This window comes from Falco naumanni, chromosome 14 (assembly GCF_017639655.2).
Source record: "Falco naumanni isolate bFalNau1 chromosome 14, bFalNau1.pat, whole genome shotgun sequence".
Lineage (NCBI taxonomy): Eukaryota > Metazoa > Chordata > Aves > Falconiformes > Falconidae > Falco > Falco naumanni.
The window spans coordinates 2,522,805-2,540,746 of NC_054067.1; the positions used below are offsets into that span (position 1 = coordinate 2,522,805).

Here is a 17,942-nt window from a genome sequence, read left to right on the forward strand (position 1 = left end):
TGGGAATCCAAAGGAAGCAGTTTCCCGCTTAGTGGTCACAGCATGTGGCCAGAGGAGTAAAGTATTGTCTGTTTAACAATCTTACCTTGTAAAATAATTTCTTTAAGCAGTACGGAATAAGGAACAGTCTCCTTCCAGGTCAATGTATACACATACTAGTTGAAAGCATTAAAAGATCTTTTTATGTCATAATTACTTTTTTCTAATAAACATGGAGAAACACTGTTTTACTACTTTCAGTAGCTTCCTGCGCCAAATTATACCATTATGAAAAAAATGCTCAAAACATTTCCCATGTAACAACGTTGCAGTAGGGCAGAGAAGGAATGCATGACTATAGCCTGGTGTATCCGACATTCCTGAACACTGCAGAAGGGCGGATCAAGATTAAAACCAAGCAATGAGACCCAGCCCTTCTGCAGCATTTTGTGCTGTTGGTATATTAGATAGCTAAGGCCTGCAGGAAAAGTTTGTTGAATGAGTGTAATTAGAACATTCTCCAGACAGCTGGAGGGCTACAACTAATGCTACAGTAAATGAGCAAATGCTGTTTCTTCCTCTGGCTGATTTATTGGTACACCTGCATTCATGAGAGGTATAGAAATGCTTAAAAGGACAAGACCACAACAATTTTGAAGAGGAGGAAAGGAAATTGAAATCAAGTTACAACAAAAAGCCATAAAGAATCTTTCTTTGTAACTATTTCAATACAGTCTGAGCTTCAGAGCTACCAAGCAATCACACTGCTCTAAATGATTGAGAAAGGGAGTGAAACACTCTAGTAAAAAAAACAGCCAACCAACCAGTATATATAGAACATGCTACATTGAAATTCCATTGCATTGGTAACTAGACACATGCTGTCTAGAGACACCTAATTTGGTGTCTCTAAGTAAGTCTCTAATTTGTAAGTAGACAAATATGATTTACTTTGCTAATATGGGAAAATTAAGCTGTTCAGATACGTGATTATTGACTTCCCTAGATTTGAAGAGTCTATACCAGCAGCTATACTTGGTCATTTTGAATGGCCAGCTGTCACAGATGTGTAAATTGCAACTGAATAAGCTCACATATGCAAGCAGAAGAAACAGTTTCTGCCAACTTCCCCCACCTAATGGTTTTTAAAATACCTTTCAACAATTATGCCAGCAAAATATCCTCCAAAACCCCACAAGAAGCAAAAAGTAAAAAAGCACAAGTTTTACCCAAGTGCACGGTAGGAAAATCTTAGCAAATGCTCAGAGAAGGTAGCCTGTGCTTCTCCATCTAGCCCTGAAATTCACAGACAAGAAAGGTTTTTCCACTACAGCCACAACCCATCTTGTGAATACAGCCTAAGAACACCATCCTCTCACAAAAGGAAACAACAGTGTTGTCAGGTGTGCAAAGTGATTCTTTCCTCCTGAGAACCAGGAGGAACCTGTGAGTTTAAATGGTGTTAAAGTGCAAAAGACTCTCAAAGAAAAAATACACCTCTGAACAAAGAAAAAACTCATTATACTTTGCACCTGTTTAAGAAAAAAATCCTTTTAACAAATCGGTTCATTAATAAAGGTGCAATTAAGTATCACATCATTAAAGGAACAGGAATGAAAACAGTAAATTCTCATTAAGAGACAATACTAAGGTATCTATCTCATTAAAAAAAAAAAAAAATCAACACTTTCTCTCCTCGCTCCTGGATATAGATAATCTCATAGGAATTTGTTACTTACATAAGATTGCTCCTGAAATTTAGGAAACTGCTTTTTCGAGCTAAAAAGCTAGAATTTGTTCCCATATTTCTAAGAAAAGGTGTTATTATGAGCAAGCACAGCAATGAGAACAGAAAAACCTTTAGGGAAAACTACTACTCATTTCAATATCACAAACAAGACATAAGCATAGGGAAAGTGCCAAATTTTGCATTCTCCCAATAACAGATTCTCTTTCTGTTAACATTTTAAGTTAGAATGGAGAAACTTCAATCACCATGGCAAGCAGCCAGCTCATGAATAGGCTTGCAAACATCAACAAGACTATTCGTATGAACAAATGCTCAAAATGACTATGAGACTTCTTGTATATCCTTTGTAATGTTAAAATCAGTAGGATTGCTGTGGTTTCTAAGTGCTCTCCCACATGGACTATGAGCTGAAGTCAAGAAGACTGCTCATTTGAGAAACTATGTAAGAACTGCAGTTAAAGACTGAACTGATCCTTTGTTCTCACTTTAAAAAAATAACATAGCACATTCTAACAAAAGAACTAGTGGACTAGCAGATACCAGGCTTTAGCTAACCATAACCTAGTGCTTGAATTTATGACTCTGATGTGTTTCACTCAAGAAAAATACTAATTCTACTGTCTGAACAGTTACTGGTTAACTACATATGCAACTCTGCTTGAAGACCACGCGATTTCAAACTACATTTTAAAAGTATAGAACTGGGATAGTAACACATAAAGGATCTGTGAGAAAGGAAGCACTAGAACTAGCAGCAAGGTGGAGTTGCCTGCATGATCAGCCCTTCATTTGAATGCAAATGTAATTTTGGGGCAGGCAGTTATCTGTGACATCAGGCAGGACCTTAGTAAACTGTTACCACCAGCACCTGGTAAAACCATTGTTAATCATGTGTAGTAAAGGGACATCAGGGCTAGCATGAGTCATTTATAGAGCCAGTCAGGGCTAGAAAAGAGAGAGAAAGAAAGAGGAGGGGAAGAGAGATCAAACAAACACTGTGAAGAGCAGGATGTCCCAGCAAGACAAAGCCAGGCTGTGAGCATCATGTATGTGAGTTATCTTTTGGATAAAGAAAGCAGCATGTATCCAGGATCTGCAAGGTGCAGCAGCAACAACCTGCCAGTGCAAAACTTTGTGTCTACTCCACCCTATTCAGATTACATGGGATATCATCATGTGCCAACTCTGGACACCCATGGACAGCCTGCGGGAGCCTGGGGATCTCACTACGGCCCACAGCGGGAGGACTGGAACGCTTACGGCCCAGGACCTTCCAGCACAGTCGCTGCTGCACAGATCAATGGCTCGTCTCCTGGACAGGTCTCCTACAGTTCTGCTGATTATAGCTCCCTCCATCCCGCTGGATCCGGGGGATTACCTCCTGTAGATACCATTAATGCACAGCAAATCTCTCCCAACAGCCAAAGGCACAGCTCTTACGAATGGATGAGGAAAACGGTGCAATCCACTTCTACAGGTAGGAGGGCACTGAGGTTTTATGCTGAGAAGAGATTTTGCTTTTTTTGCATTGTTGGGGGGGCTTTGCCAGGTTCTTTGCTTAGAGGAAAGCATGCAGTTTAACAAAGAAAGATCCCAATTGTTCTGAAGGATTCTCTTGCTAGCAGTTAAATATTGGTTTGATTATTGGATGCTGGATTTGATCAGCTGTCTTATGCTTCTTTCTTGACCTCTAATGCTGAGGCAAATGAAAAGCAGTGTCCTTTGACAGTGAAGTACTTTCTTTTCTGTTATGTTAAAAAAAATTGTGATGTCAAATAGTTGCTTTTAATAGAAGTCCTATAGATTGGATTTAGGCAGCAAGTCTGCAGAAAGAAATTTTGATGAAAGTATTGTATCGCCACCACCTATACTTTGCTTGTTTTCCTCAAGTTTTAGAGTACATATGAAAAGTTCAAGTATAGTATATATAGCAGGGACTTGGAAATAAGGCTTTGTTTTAGAAACAACCTCTCTAAACCTGAGAACACTGAAATGAAATGAGATCTGCATGATCAAACAATGAGTCAATGCTTTAAAAACAGGAATGATAAGGAAAGGCTTGCTTCACTTTGTAGTAGTATCTCTCAGAATACACAGGAATACAAAGTTCCACAGTAACACCATCAGTTAATACAGCAACAGGTCAACCTCTGATGCATAATAGTTGATGAGTACAAAACAATTCTTCAATCGTATTTAACCAGTAAAAATAAGTCACGAAGCATGAGGAAAAGGTTCTTTTTGATTGTTATGAGAAAAAATATAAATATTGAGCATCCCTAGAACAAAAATCTGTACCTTTTATGAATAGAAAAGAAGTTATGAAACAAGGGGAGGAGGAGAAGAAAAAGAGGGGAAAGCACCTGAAAAGAACTGAGGCCTAATCCACTATATAAAAGCATTTGATTCTCTGAGGTGCTGAGCAGCTTTGACATGCACTGAGATCAGTAGAAATTAAGGATGCTCAATACCTCCCCTAAAGAGATGCTCACAGTATTTCAATGTTGCATCCCAGGAAGACTCCTTTCCTTTCAGCCCTTCCTCCCAGCCCAGCTCTGTTCCACACATGCCTGTAAATAATAGTTTTCAAAGCAAGTACTGAATCAATCTCTGATGGAAAAGTAATTACTTAAAACGTAGTCTAGAAAAGTGAAAGCAGCTATATAGAAAAATTGTCTGTATTAAAATAATGCACCTAATTTATATGGACAGACCAAGTCATCCTCACTCCTGCTAAACACAATGTTAATTCATAGAGAGGTCCATAGAATTCAATAGGACAATCAGAGTAGATTGACGCTGGGTGAATAAGATTTTTTTTTTTAGGCAAGGGGGGGGGGGGAAGTAGTTCATGTTTTTAAAATAATATTTGTTCTTCACTGAATACCATCCAAGAAAAAAAAAAAAAAAAAACAAAACAAAGAGGACAGTCTTGAAAAAACCCACAGCTTACTTTTGAGTAGTCCTTACAAGGGCAATGAAAGTGCTCACAAACTATATGATTTACAGATGGCAGAATACTTACTAAAAAAACCCACTACTTCTCTCTTCTTTACCTACCTGCCTTTAGCTCCTGTGGATTTAAATTGCAGTCTCTCTGAGAGAAAGACCTGATCTGATGGGTCTCGGCTGTTCCTTTTATAGTGGGGACAGTGAGAGACACATACATAGTAAACAATACCACATTCTAACTGCCTGCTTAAGAAGCATGCTTAGGGCTTTCTAACTTATCAAATGTCAAGCCTGCAAGGGTCAGAGCACTCATAGGAGGTGCTGGGAGCCTCTCTGTTCTGGAATGGTGCAACAAGGTACGGAGCACCTTCATCTCAAGAAGAATTGAAGAAATCAGCATGTCTTAGGAGCCTATCTTCCCAAATACCCATAGGCCAGCATAAGGCCCTCTGAAGTTATGGGGAGCCTAGCCATTCACTTAACAGGTACTGGGTTGCGCTTAGGGAAAAATCCAAAGAAATAATTTTCCTGCTCCTTCTTCCCCTCCTATGTTTGTTTGGGTTTTTTTGTTTTTTTTTTTTTTGCTAGGCTAGGAACGCTCAATGCCAATAGATCTGCTTCATTGGACTTGGTTCCTTTTTCTTCTTTCATCTTTTTCTCTGTTTAAAAGCAAAGGCACTTTTGTTTTTCCCCATTTTCCTAAAATTAAAATAACTTTAAAAAATTTGCCCTAACAGCACTGTCAGATCTAGCAACACACTTAAGTGAGTTTGGTTCTGAGCATGGAAGTGTTGCAGGTGGCTTCAAATGCATGACTAGGATAACTGCAAGTACCAACACTGTTTGCTGGGTCATGATCAAAATCCTCAGCATTCTCTTAGATGGAATCCATTGCTTTTTACATCCTTAAAGCTGTATGCATATGTTCAGCATTACCCTTCTTGTTTCTTTGCAAAACCTTTACAAATTTCAGTAGATATTTTGTACAGGCAAGAGTAATCTAATCACACTTATTAGTTTTCCTTATTCCCCGTGAAATAGATATGAGCCACTATTCTTTAAGATGGAAAACCTCAGAAAAAAAGATGGAAAAAAATCGGAACAGAAATCAGACAAATCAATTTTATTATTTGTTCATTACTTATTGCAAAATACTAGTTATCAATCATAATATTATTTACTATGGAAACATTAAGGCAAGTGATTTTTGCAAGATATTCTTGAAAGTATGTAAGAAATGTTCTTGTAACCGTATAGCTCTAAGATCAGGATTCTTTCCTAAGGTTTACTTACATTGAGTAGTCTGACTTGTAACAGCTACAGAAACAAGGCCCAGAATCAATGACATTTCCATCTCCAGAGATTTCATGGTTAGCTTTTCTTATTGGTGCTTTGTGGCCTCATGACCTGACAGATGACAAACAAACCACCTTATTGAAATTTCTGCCACTGTGTCATGCCCTACAGGTCTTTTAATACTGTTATCTGCACAACTAACCTGGAACAAAAGAAGAAATTATGTCAAGTGTTACTCTGTAACTTTAAAAACAACATCCAATATAAAATCACGTCTTCAACTGGTGTTGTGAAGTTTATGAGGTTATGCTACTTGAAACCACCAGAAGATCTCAGTATTTAATGCAAGACTATCATCCTGGTTTAGTGTTACAGGAATGTACTTCCCACAGAAGACTCACTGAAGCTTTCATCCATCATCCTCTCTCTGGCTGAAGGTCTCTCCCTGCAGTTTTGGAACTGGAGGAATTGGGACTTGATCCTAAATGCCGTGCACATAGGATCCAAGCCTAGTCACTGCATTCTTGGGGGAAACATGTTTAGACTTAGAACACTTGAAGGAGGAAACACTAAGTATTTTCAACCAAGAATACCAATAGAAAAAAATCCTTCTCTAACCCTTGTACTGCTCCTGTTCCCTCTTCTAAACCCCCACTTTGAAAGGGCAAGCACAGCCAAAACAACTAGCAATTGTAATGGAACAATGCCACAAAAACTACAGATTTGAGGCAGCCATTCCACACACACACAAAGCATAATTACAGGCAAATTCTTTGATGAAAAGTAGAATATAACCACTTTAGAACAAGTTACAAACCTCCTGATTATTTCAATATTTTCATGGAGGTATGCAATCACTCACACAGGAGTAGACTTTACTTTTTGCCTTCATGAAGACGTTTTGCCAACATTCACCTGTGGTAAAACTGTGCCCAAAACAATGAGTTTGAACAGTTAACTACCAGGCAGTTCCAGCAGCAATGAGAATCTGCTCGCAAAGTTGAAAGTACATCTTAAGATCTGCACTTACGTTACCACAAAAAAGGGAGAGAACAAGTTTTGAACGAGAGGTAAACTAATTATAAGCAGAGACTCTTTCTGTAAATGACAACTCTCCTATCATTCTTGTTCAATAAAAATTTACTCTGAATACATAAAGACAGTTTTTCTGATCATGATGATAGGTGCTGATATCATCATTACCAAATGCACTATAAATGTGTAACATCCAGTCTTTGAAGGAAAGCAGTTATATTCCTTCAAATCTAGGGAAGAGAAACAAGCCTCTTAATAAGCCATTCCTGCAGAATGCTGAATGCCTAAAGAACGTACAATACTTGGAAAAAAAAAAAATCAGTTAATCACTTGCTTTTTAGTTTATATAGTAATTGGCAATGGGATTTCCCTGGATCTTGCCATTCAGAAACCCACCTACATTTCCTGCAGGTTGGGTTCGTCTGCCAAACAAAATCCACACAGGGCAGCCTGTCCAATCGTTGTTTAAAGGTGATAAAAATTACTCTGCTTTGTATTCAATTACTTCTGTATGATGAAGTTGAATAGAAAAGTTTACATTAGCAAAGTGAAGGACAGAATTTGGCCAATGAGCTTTATTATAATAAAAATAATGCAGAAAATAGCAGAAAGATACTCACAATTGAAAATACTAGCATTTTAAATAGAAGTCAACAGAAGGGAAAAATCTTCAAATCTGTTGAAAAGTTCCAGCTTTATGACCCTATTCTGTTCTTTTACACGAGTCATCTGAATGTGTATAACAAGAACAAATGATCAAGACCCAGCAGAAAATATAAACACAGGATTTCACCATGTTTCACAAACCTTTATACATCCAACTTTGCAATAATGAATAGCCCTCCTCATCACACCACGACTCTGGCAGGGATAGTATTACTGTGACTATACAGGATTGGATCCATGTAACATTTTCTAATATAATGGCAGTGTGTGGTTTGTTTGGTTTTTTTTTTAATTTAGCTTCACAGAACATCATGTGCAGCACAATGTTGATCTTCAAGACTTATTTAAAATTACTTTTGCTTCAGAAATTCAATTAAGTCAGTGAAATTACACTAGGGAGAATTTGTCCCTTTCTTTATCTACACTTCGAAAGTGCATAAATATTTAGAGAGAGTGCCAAAAAAGAAAACCTCCAGGGCCTGATCTCTGACAGTCCATATCTTTATAAACTCTAAAATTAACACTAATCTCTTAATATTAAGCTAACATAAAGATGCAAATTTGAACTGAGCATTTTTTCAGGCCAGAAAGCCATTTTAAACTTCGAGCTGACTCAAGCTGATCTCCAGTTATCAAGTACAGACATTAACTTCCTCTGAGACAATGTTAAACCATGGAATCCAGATTACAATGCTTTGTAAGTAATCCGACAGTAATCCAACACTGTTCTGTAATATGACAGCTTCTGTCTAAATTAGGTAGCTTCTTGATTTTACGGATAATGCCAGTTTCAGTAGATGAAGAATATTCCTGAAAAGTTAAGACAGGAGGCACTGAAAAAGGGGCCAGGGCTAGTTCTAATGCTAATTTATTTTGCTTTGTAAACTAGTTGTGAGGTCCGATGGTGGGGTTTTTTTTTTTTTTTTTGCTTTCCTGGCCTACATTGTCTGAGGTTTTGAGGCCTATCTGTCATATTGAGGCAACAGACCCTTTTAACACTTCACTTTGCTTTGATATGCAGTCTTGTCTCTTCCTTCTCCCTCTTTTCTTCAGGAGTTATATTGCCGGAAAGGGTGATGATTTTCACAGCAAATAAAGAGGCCTTCTCCTAGCTTTATTGTCTTCAGAAGAAATGCTCTGTGAATTTTATGACCAATGGGAAAGCTGTTCCCTTCCCCCAACTCAAAACTTGGCCAGTCACAAAAAATTGCTAGAGTGGGAGTGATGGAACAGGATTGTTAAACTATAGCGCATGCAAAGTTTTCCAAGTCTGAAATGTCTTATTTCTTGTTACTCCAAAGGCAGTCTTCAATAGGCACTATTTGCAAAATAGATTTTTGACAAAACTTGCTGTTCTTAAGGAGCTCATTAAACCCAGGAAATCCACTCCCTGAACACAAAGGCAGTCATACTGCAAAGGTAGTTGCTTCAAAGCTCTTTTGTTTCATTTTTCTTCCACCCAACTACAAATAGGCTCTCCAACCACTTACAATTCCATAATATAACTGTCCACAACAGAACACATTTCCAATAAAATTGACACTATATTGCTGATTAAAATTATAATCTGTCACTAACAAAAGATTAATTAAGATTGTAGAAAGTTAAATGTTGGTAATTTCACTCACCTAAGTGAGTAAAATATGTAGGGTTCGACTGAAGAATTGGATTAAAATATTAACAAGTGCTTCATTAAATTCTGCCATTATCTCCTAAAGAAGTCTGAGAAGTGAAGAGCATCCTTCTGCAGTCTCTGGGGTGAATCCATTAGTCCTACTGCCACTTTCACTCAGGTAATACTTCTCGTTGCAATAGAATGCATCACTGTAAATAAAACCATGGCTCAGCATGCAGTAGAGTGAATCTATTCCATCTAACAGACGGAATCTAGAGGCTAAAGTTCAAACTTTAGCAATAAGTTTTGCTGCTGCTGTTTGTTAACTTTAGCAAATAAAAGTGTACTTTGCCTTTGAAAGGAAATGCCATATGCAGACTAATTCCAAGCCAGCATCCAACAAAGGCATTAGGAAGACTCTCACTGACATCAACGAGGGAGCGTCTAGGAAAAGGCCTAAGACCAGGTCATGACTCTGCCAGAACTACAAGTATCCTCTCAGAAGACCCTGGCAGATCTCAGCTCTCATTGTCTGTTGGTTCTCACAGAGGGTATTACTCTACACAAAAATATCAAATTATTAAAGGCAAGATTTATGTGACAATTCATAAGAGAATTTTTCTCAGATCACTGTTCACTTTTAGGAAAGAAATGTTCTCCTGCTTTTCTACTTTTTAAATTATTCTCTTAACTTACTTTAAAGAAAGAAATCAGATGTGAAAGCTCCCAATCTTCCTTCAAAAAGAAGCCAGATAGTATCATTCCTACTAAAAATAAACTGAAAGCTACTCATATATAGAGAAAAGATTTTATGGAAGAAAATTCTGGTTTCCACATACATTTAATTTCTTCTTGAGTTTAAAAAGCAAAAACCCCAGCACTCTCCTACTCAGATAATAAGGGTTTAAGCACTTAAAACCAGAAACAGGAAGGTTTATCTTGACGTTTACTGCCCTGTTTTGGCAATAGAAAATTGTCTATGGCTTCTGAATGAGAATAGAGTCCAAGATAAGATCACCTTGTTGCTCTTTTGAGTGCTCCATCTTAACAACACAAAGGAGACTAAGAAGACATTTTAAAGATTTTATCCCATAGAATGACCCCAAATTCTCATTTAAAAGAAAGAAAAACCTAACCAAGCCACCAGCTAGAGAGATCAAAAGTTAAAAAATATCAAGTGAGGCATTAAAGCACCACAGGTGACCATATGTTAAACAAACAATTTACACTTTGAATGAATGAAAACAAATGCCCTAGTATTTATGTGGACTGAACTGAATAACTGCTGTTCTTTGGAGACTCTAAGATTCTTACCATAATGTTGTAAAATTAACAGCACTTTTCACTTGATTATCAGTGTAAACATAATTGGGCTAATTCTGCTTTCACTACAGTTTCACAATGATAAAAATGCTACTGAAATGAGCATGTCCTATGTACCTACCCCAGCCAAGCCCAGCACAGCCCAACATTCACAGGAAAGCTAACAGATTTGAGTCAAAGTGGGTTTGGCTGCACGGATTGAACAGGAATTGCACAAGGAACAAACACAAGCCTGCACATAGAACATTTCAATAGGGAAGATGAGTAAGTAAACAGGCTGATGGCCTCAAGACAGTTAGAAAATGCCCTTAGCATTGTAAACACACTATTAATGCATAGTGCTTTCCCAGGGTTGAACACCATGGAGCACTGAAGCTGAAAGATCAAATTCTGATGTAAACCTTGTTCTACAAGCCTGGGAATGGTCCTAGAGAAACTCTGTCACGTAGGGCAAACCAGTTACTATCCACAACCAAAGATGTAATAGTATTTGTTTACAGCATTGCACTGACCAGGCCTTCCAGCACTAAACAACTCTGTACCTAGGATCTATACAAACAGCACAAAAAGGATCAGAGCCTGAAGAACATTCTAAAGCAAACCAAAAATTCTTACAAGTAGCAAAGTACTGACTGTCAAAGGCTGGAAGAAAAAAAGGCGATACGGCTGTCAAACCATTACCATATAGTGCATACAGCAAGTGGAAGGCTATTAAAACAGAGACATCACATCTCCCTCCACAGATGGGGAAAAAATATTAACCCGTGAAACCTAATAATGAATTAAGAGATTAATTACTTCAAGATTCTGCTATAGTTCCATACCCTGAATTCTGATCTTTGGGTACTACTTAAACTTCAAAAACAAAGGGAGCTGGAAGGAGGGGCTGAGGAGAAATCAGGCCTTTTACACCACTGATACACGAAACCTCCCGCTATTCTCTCCTGCAAGGGGGAAGCTGCTTGCTGTGGGGTGGTATGCTGTGGTGATCTACTCTGAGACAAATTTTACCAACTCAGTGCCTGAAAATCTGCTTCAGTCCTCTCCATTCAAAATTAACTGCTGTTATGAAGTTGTCAAACTCTTCAAAGAGTTAGGCATCAATACAATCTTCTCAGGAAAAGATCTGTGAGCAAACACGAGCTGTTCAATGAAGCTTAGCTACATCTGCAGCAACAGCAGACTGTTACAGGCAGCAAGCCACAATATGGCTCGAGTTTTATGCATTATCTGAGAGAACCTGAATCTAAGGGGGCTGTTCTACTATAGTGACTGCTAAGGACACGAAGATTCACAGCTTATAGTACCACAGTGGAACACACTGGGAAAAAAACCAACCAAGAATACATTCCCCGTCCTAGGAAACTTACAGTCTAAATATATAGAACTGAAGAAGTGTCCATATAAATATAGACAGACATGGAAGCACAAAAAAAAAAAATTAAGACTGTGGTTAGCAAACATGTTAACAGTGGTCTCAACACAAAAATGATCCAATCTTTCAAAAATGTAGGAAGACCTTAGGCTAGGGCTCAGGGCCTTGGTTTTAAGCAGATATTGTTCTCCAATATATTGATTGCCTAACATGAACATTAACAGAGGAAAGGTGGGTGAGAAAGGAAGCATCAGCAGCCTTTATCATTCTCAATTCTCTTTTACTGCTGCCAACACATTCTGTCCTCAAAAATGATCCTGTATGGAATCCATTAAATTTCAGCTCCTTACATCTGCGTTCACTGGCTCATGTAATTTGCCATTACCTTTTAACGATCTGGATACGGCTGAGCCGGGTCTGCTTCAGTCAGCTGTACCCACAGCTGAAAGGATGCAGCAGTACTGCTTGCAAAAGAACAGATGCTCTAGTTCTATCGTTGTTCAATGTCCTTTGTAAAGTATTATTGCTTTCTTTTTCTCTTTTTTATTAACTGTCATCTGAGAATCTACATTACTATTCCCTGTGCTATTGTCAAGTCATGGATAGACTGCCAGACTTGAAGGAAAAACACAACCTCCAAACTGCAGTAACAATCACAACATTGTATTAATTTTTCTAGCAACAAGAAGTGAGGAACCTTGAAAGCTCTCAGTGTTTTCTATGCAGTACGATATCCTCCACAATTTCCCTCTGAAGCAGGTAGTAGTGCATCAGCTTTAGGGACAGAGGAACAAGAGCAATTCAACTCCAGGCAGGAAGATTGCATCAGAGTTGAGAACACAACCCAGGTTTCCTGGCTCCTTGTTCTTAACAAGAACACCTTCCTTTTCCCAAATGATAACACAAGGGTGATAAAAAATAATGAGAAGTGGTTTATCTTTTAAGGAGCAAACCCAAAATCTGATGGTATGAACCTCTTGTGTTGTAAATTAAGACTGAGTCAAGGGAGTTAACTCTGGGTAAGTGCAAAGAGAATCAGGCCTAAAATACCCACAAACTTATTTTCAAATGTAAAGCCAGATATTTTGTGTTACTAAAGTTAAAAAAATTCTAGCTTGAAGCAATGTGTTCTTCTTTCAAAACAGGTAAAACAAGAACAAGAGAGAAGTACCGAGTGGTTTACACAGATCATCAGAGATTAGAATTAGAGAAGGAATTTCATTACAACAGATACATTACAATCAGGAGGAAGTCTGAACTTGCTGCAAACCTAAGACTTTCCGAGAGACAGGTAGAGTATGGATCACCCATTCAGGATTGCCTTTGAATTTCTTATTGCTGATGAGGAGATAACCATACTGGTTAAGAACACAGAAATGCTACTGCCTCTAATAACCAAACAATGCAACTGGGTTCCCTTTGCAGCGTAGGAACTCAAACTATCCACTGAATGGCCTGACAGCCTTCTTCGCGTTTACTTCTAGATATCCCATCAGCATTACTTCAGCTGTGCAACAACACACCAGTGTTGAAAAATCAAACACCAGTCTTACTTACAGTCCTGTTCTGAGAAACAAGAGTTTAAAAATATCAACAAAATCCTGCCCAGATTTCTCTCCATTTTACTTGGGTAGTGGTAGCAGGGAGAAGCTTTTGCCAAAATTTCTGAAGTGGAAGTTCTGGTTTGCTGAAGTCAATGGGAATTCTATAACAAATTTCAACAAGGTCAGTCTTAGCAGAGAATGAAAGTGATGAGCTCAAGTATTTTCAGGACACCTGAAGGTATTTGTTTCTTTGGCTGCCTTTTACCTTTTGTTAAAGATTTCCTACATACCTCTTACTCCTTTCTCCTGCTCTTATTTCCTCCCACCCTCTCCAAATTCCACTTCTATTTCCACAACGTAAACCAAAACACAATCGTTTCTGCTCAGAAGGTATATACAATTTGCTCTGGAACCACTCTGTGCCACGTTCTTCAGTTCCTCAGTCATGTAATTGCAACGCCTGTGCCACCCCCTACACCAAAGCAAAGCAGGTACGTGGCCTCTGGCTCTCAAGCACTTCAGCCGGGTCATGCAAACAACCGAGACAGGATGCCAAGCCAGACCTCCCACAAAGACATTCATAACATGGGCTGGGCATATGTTCCGTCCCATTTTACTTGGAAGTTTCTTCATGCAGTACTCTGAAGCAAGCAGCAAAACAGAAAATTAAAAACTTTACTGAATGATTTCCCTGAATAGATTTCAGAAGACAATGCATTCATTTGCTGCCTTTTCCATTTGCAAACCATCACAGCACTGTTTTCTCAGTCAGTTATGATACAGTATCATTCATTGAAGATTATGCCTGATTCACCATCGGGTTATGGGCTTCTGAGCAGGGATAGTTCTGCTGTTAATCTGATAGATTCACTGTTCATCCAATTTGAACATGTCTTACACAGCACACACTGAAAGAGCTTATAGAAATGGAGAAGCAAATACCCATTTTGCAAATATTTCTCAATCTGCTGTTGAATGCAAGTCACTTGAAAATTAGAATTATTTCAACTGTATATAAAAAAATACACTATGTGCCTTTTTGCTGGCTCTTAAAAGCTTAATAACTTAATTATGCAAAAATTAAAAATTACGACCCTTCTTCTGTAAACAACCAACAACATTTACTTGCAGCTTCCTGTTCAGTGATAAAACCCAGTAAACCTTTTTGTTAGTATATCTGAATTGGTGATACAAAGCAAGACACAATAAATTTCTTTGACATATATTGGGGAAACATGGCAAGAATTTACTGCTCTTCATCATCAATATATGTCATAAAGAAAATTAATTCTAGTGCATAAAGCCTCCATCTCTGAAGACACTTTTGAAAATGTAAGATTAAGAAAGAAATACCTGATCTATACTTCCACTACTACCCTTTCATACAAATTAAATAACTCCATTGAATAAATACATCTGAACACACACTGTTCTATCCCGAGTTCCACTGCATTCAGCCTAAAACGTGAAATGATTTACTGGAAAAGCTTTTTTCCTAGCTATGCCAAAATCCCATCCAGGACACTGGAAGGAATATCTGAAGACAACAGGACAAAGAAAAATGGTTTAAACAAGGAAGGAAAGATGTAAGATCTAATGAAGAAAAAGAAAGGCAAAACAAAGCACTGCTAATATAGGAAGGATACAGAAATAAAGAAGTTGACAAGGACAAGAAAGAAGAGAGAAAATTAGACTTCAGGGGAACAGCACAACAAATGAACAGTGGGGAAAAATATTTAAAGGCAGTCAACAGGGGAAGAACAAGTCAGACAGATGCAATTGACCACATTAGCTTTTAGTATAACATTACAGTTCTTTATTTGCTTGTAGTTATTTGATAATTGGCATATGACCTTGAATTGCGCACTAAAATTCTCTCCTGATCACTGCTGCCAATCTGCACCCCCAGTTTAATAACAAACCAGAACAAAAAACTAAATTCAAAGGCAGATAAGAACACCAAAGCCAGAGGGTAATTCTGAAACAGATGTTAGTTTGGTTTTTAGTGTTTCATCTTTTTATTCATTTTGGCAAATGCACGGGTGAAACTAGATTACCTCAGCACAATCAGAATGCAAGCGATAGGAGAGTATTTGAGACTGGTTTAATGGAACATATAATTTGGTACTGAAATTATATTCCACCAACTGGCAACAAAATGAACTGTCAAGTGTCTCAAGGACTTAGGAGACTGAGTTCAAATTTCCACAAGCTTTGCACGTATCAGAATTCTTCAGTTGTAAAATGGGAATAATGCTGCCTCAAGGATAAGTACACAGAGACGGTCACATAGACTCCTTGAGATGTTTTGTGGGAATTCACCAGTGGTTTTCTTTTAAAACACAACCTAGTAGCCACAGATGTTATCACCTCTTACTGTTTTACCTCCTTTCTGATCATCATCCTCTTTCCTTTTCTACCTTCTAGCAAAGGATAACCAAACAAATCAGTATTTCTCAGCAAACCACTGATTTTCCTTTGGGTTATAATAGAAAATGGTGACAAAAATGTTTCCTTTGCCATATGAACACCAACAAGAAAACACAATGTATCTGAATAAGGTAGCTTAATTATTACACTGACTAGATATAATACAGAGACACTTCCAAGGATAAATAGCTGGTATGCACTGCCTTAAATCCAACAATGGGGATTGACGTCCAAAGACATTTCAGGTGCTACAGAACATTCACCCTTTCACACCTCAACAGGTTGTGCTGTATTTACAATTGACCATTACTCATCAACTTCATGTCCTCACTGGTTCCATCTAATCAAAAACCATATACTCTTCAATAGTTGCTTCATTTCTTCTCAAAGATGACTGCACATCTGTGACAGAGCAATGACTATGGTGTAAAGCAGTGGACTGTGTGGGAGGCAACAGCAGATTCTGGCTCCATCTATGAATGCACTAAAAGGCACATAGCTATTAAGGCACTGCTTATACAATATCTTGAAGTAATGTTGTGTACCAAGAGAAGTGCACTGGTGAAATTCTGCACAGAAGTGTATTTCCACTGGCATACACATTGGAGCTAACCAATTAATGTGCAGCACCCAAACAGGAAAGCTTTTGTGCCTCAGTATATAGGCCAGTGACAGGTTTTGACTTGCTCTGACTAGGGCATATAGTTTTCAATGTAAAGATACTCTTAGATTCTTTTGGCCATCACCACGACATGAGACACTGTTCTGTTAGATTTTGTACAAAAATAAAAAGCAAAGCTCATTCCATAAAGAAATAAGTCCTAAAAAATAATAATAAAAAAATTATAAAGCCCTTTATCAAGCTATGAATAAATATTTTATTACCAGATAGGAAAGATTACCTGTATGAAAAACAAGCCAACAGCTCTGTTGCCTTAGTTTGCCATTGCCTTTCTCACTGGTCCTCATGCAGTTTTTTCACCTGTGACCCTAGACTATATACATAAAAGGACCACAATGCATTCTATTAACAACTGAAAAACAATTTCCTCTACTCTTCTGCAGGTGAAAATCTGGTTCCAGAATCGCAGAGCCAAAGAAAGAAAATTAATGAAGAAGAAAATGACTCATTTTGATGGCAGCAATCTTGGCTCTATGCAGAGTGACTCTGGCTCAGTGAGCCCGATGCCAGTTCCTGACCAACAGACTCATTCAGAAATGCCCAGTTCCTTATTCCCACCTCCACCTCCTCCACCCCCACTTCCCATGAATGGTTTGCAGCACAACGGGAACCTGCAGCAGGTAGTAGCCTCTCAGTAAGGCTGCCTGAAGAGCTACTGCGTAACGAACACTATAAACTAGCAGCAGTACATGGAGCACTACAGTATGAAAGACAGAGGACAGCTGTAGCTGTTTTGCAGGAGTCCCCAGCATGACACAGTTTTGTGCACATGAGTTTCAAGTACAGTAAACCAAGAGCCACTTGCCAGGTCTGCAGGATAGTGCAAGTTCCCAAGGGCAATGGAACTGCTGCGTGCCAGGAGTCCTAGTTGCAGGGACCCTCTGCAAGAGGATGCCATGCTGAGTCTGTGCCACAAGGGCAAGCATCCCTCCAGCCATGCGGCAGGTGGGTAGACACTGGGAGGGAGGAGAGCTGAGGACCAGATATGTCCATTTGTTTACAGTACGCTGCAGACAAAAAAAAAAAAAAAAAAAAAGGCACAAAATGGGCCACAGGCAATACCACATTGCTGAGGCAGTAACGGCAGCTGTAGGCAAGTGCTCTGTCTGTCCCTCTCCCCTAGGTCAAAAGCATATTCCTTCTCCTTTGATGTTCACACAGGTTCCATGTACTAATCTCACTTTCACAGACTTTACACATGGATCTTGATAAATGAAAACCTGGCTTATAAGTTTTGACCTACTTGATAGAAAGCCTGGGTCATGATGGTTGCACTCACTACATGTTAAGGGCAA

The 17,942-nt window shown here is 38.5% G+C and overlaps 1 protein-coding gene across 1 annotated transcript; it reads left to right on the forward strand.

Annotated features, from left to right (window-relative positions):
* Positions 1-2,625: 2,625 nt before the first annotated feature.
* LOC121097561 (homeobox protein CDX-1-like) lies at positions 2,626-17,285 on the forward strand. The gene is made up of 3 exons (XM_040614679.1): positions 2,626-3,206; positions 13,137-13,282; positions 17,031-17,285. The coding sequence occupies exons 1-3, from the start codon at positions 2,774-2,776 to the stop codon at positions 17,283-17,285; spliced, it is 834 nt and encodes a 277-aa protein (XP_040470613.1). The 5' UTR covers positions 2,626-2,773.
* Positions 17,286-17,942: the final 657 nt, after the last annotated feature.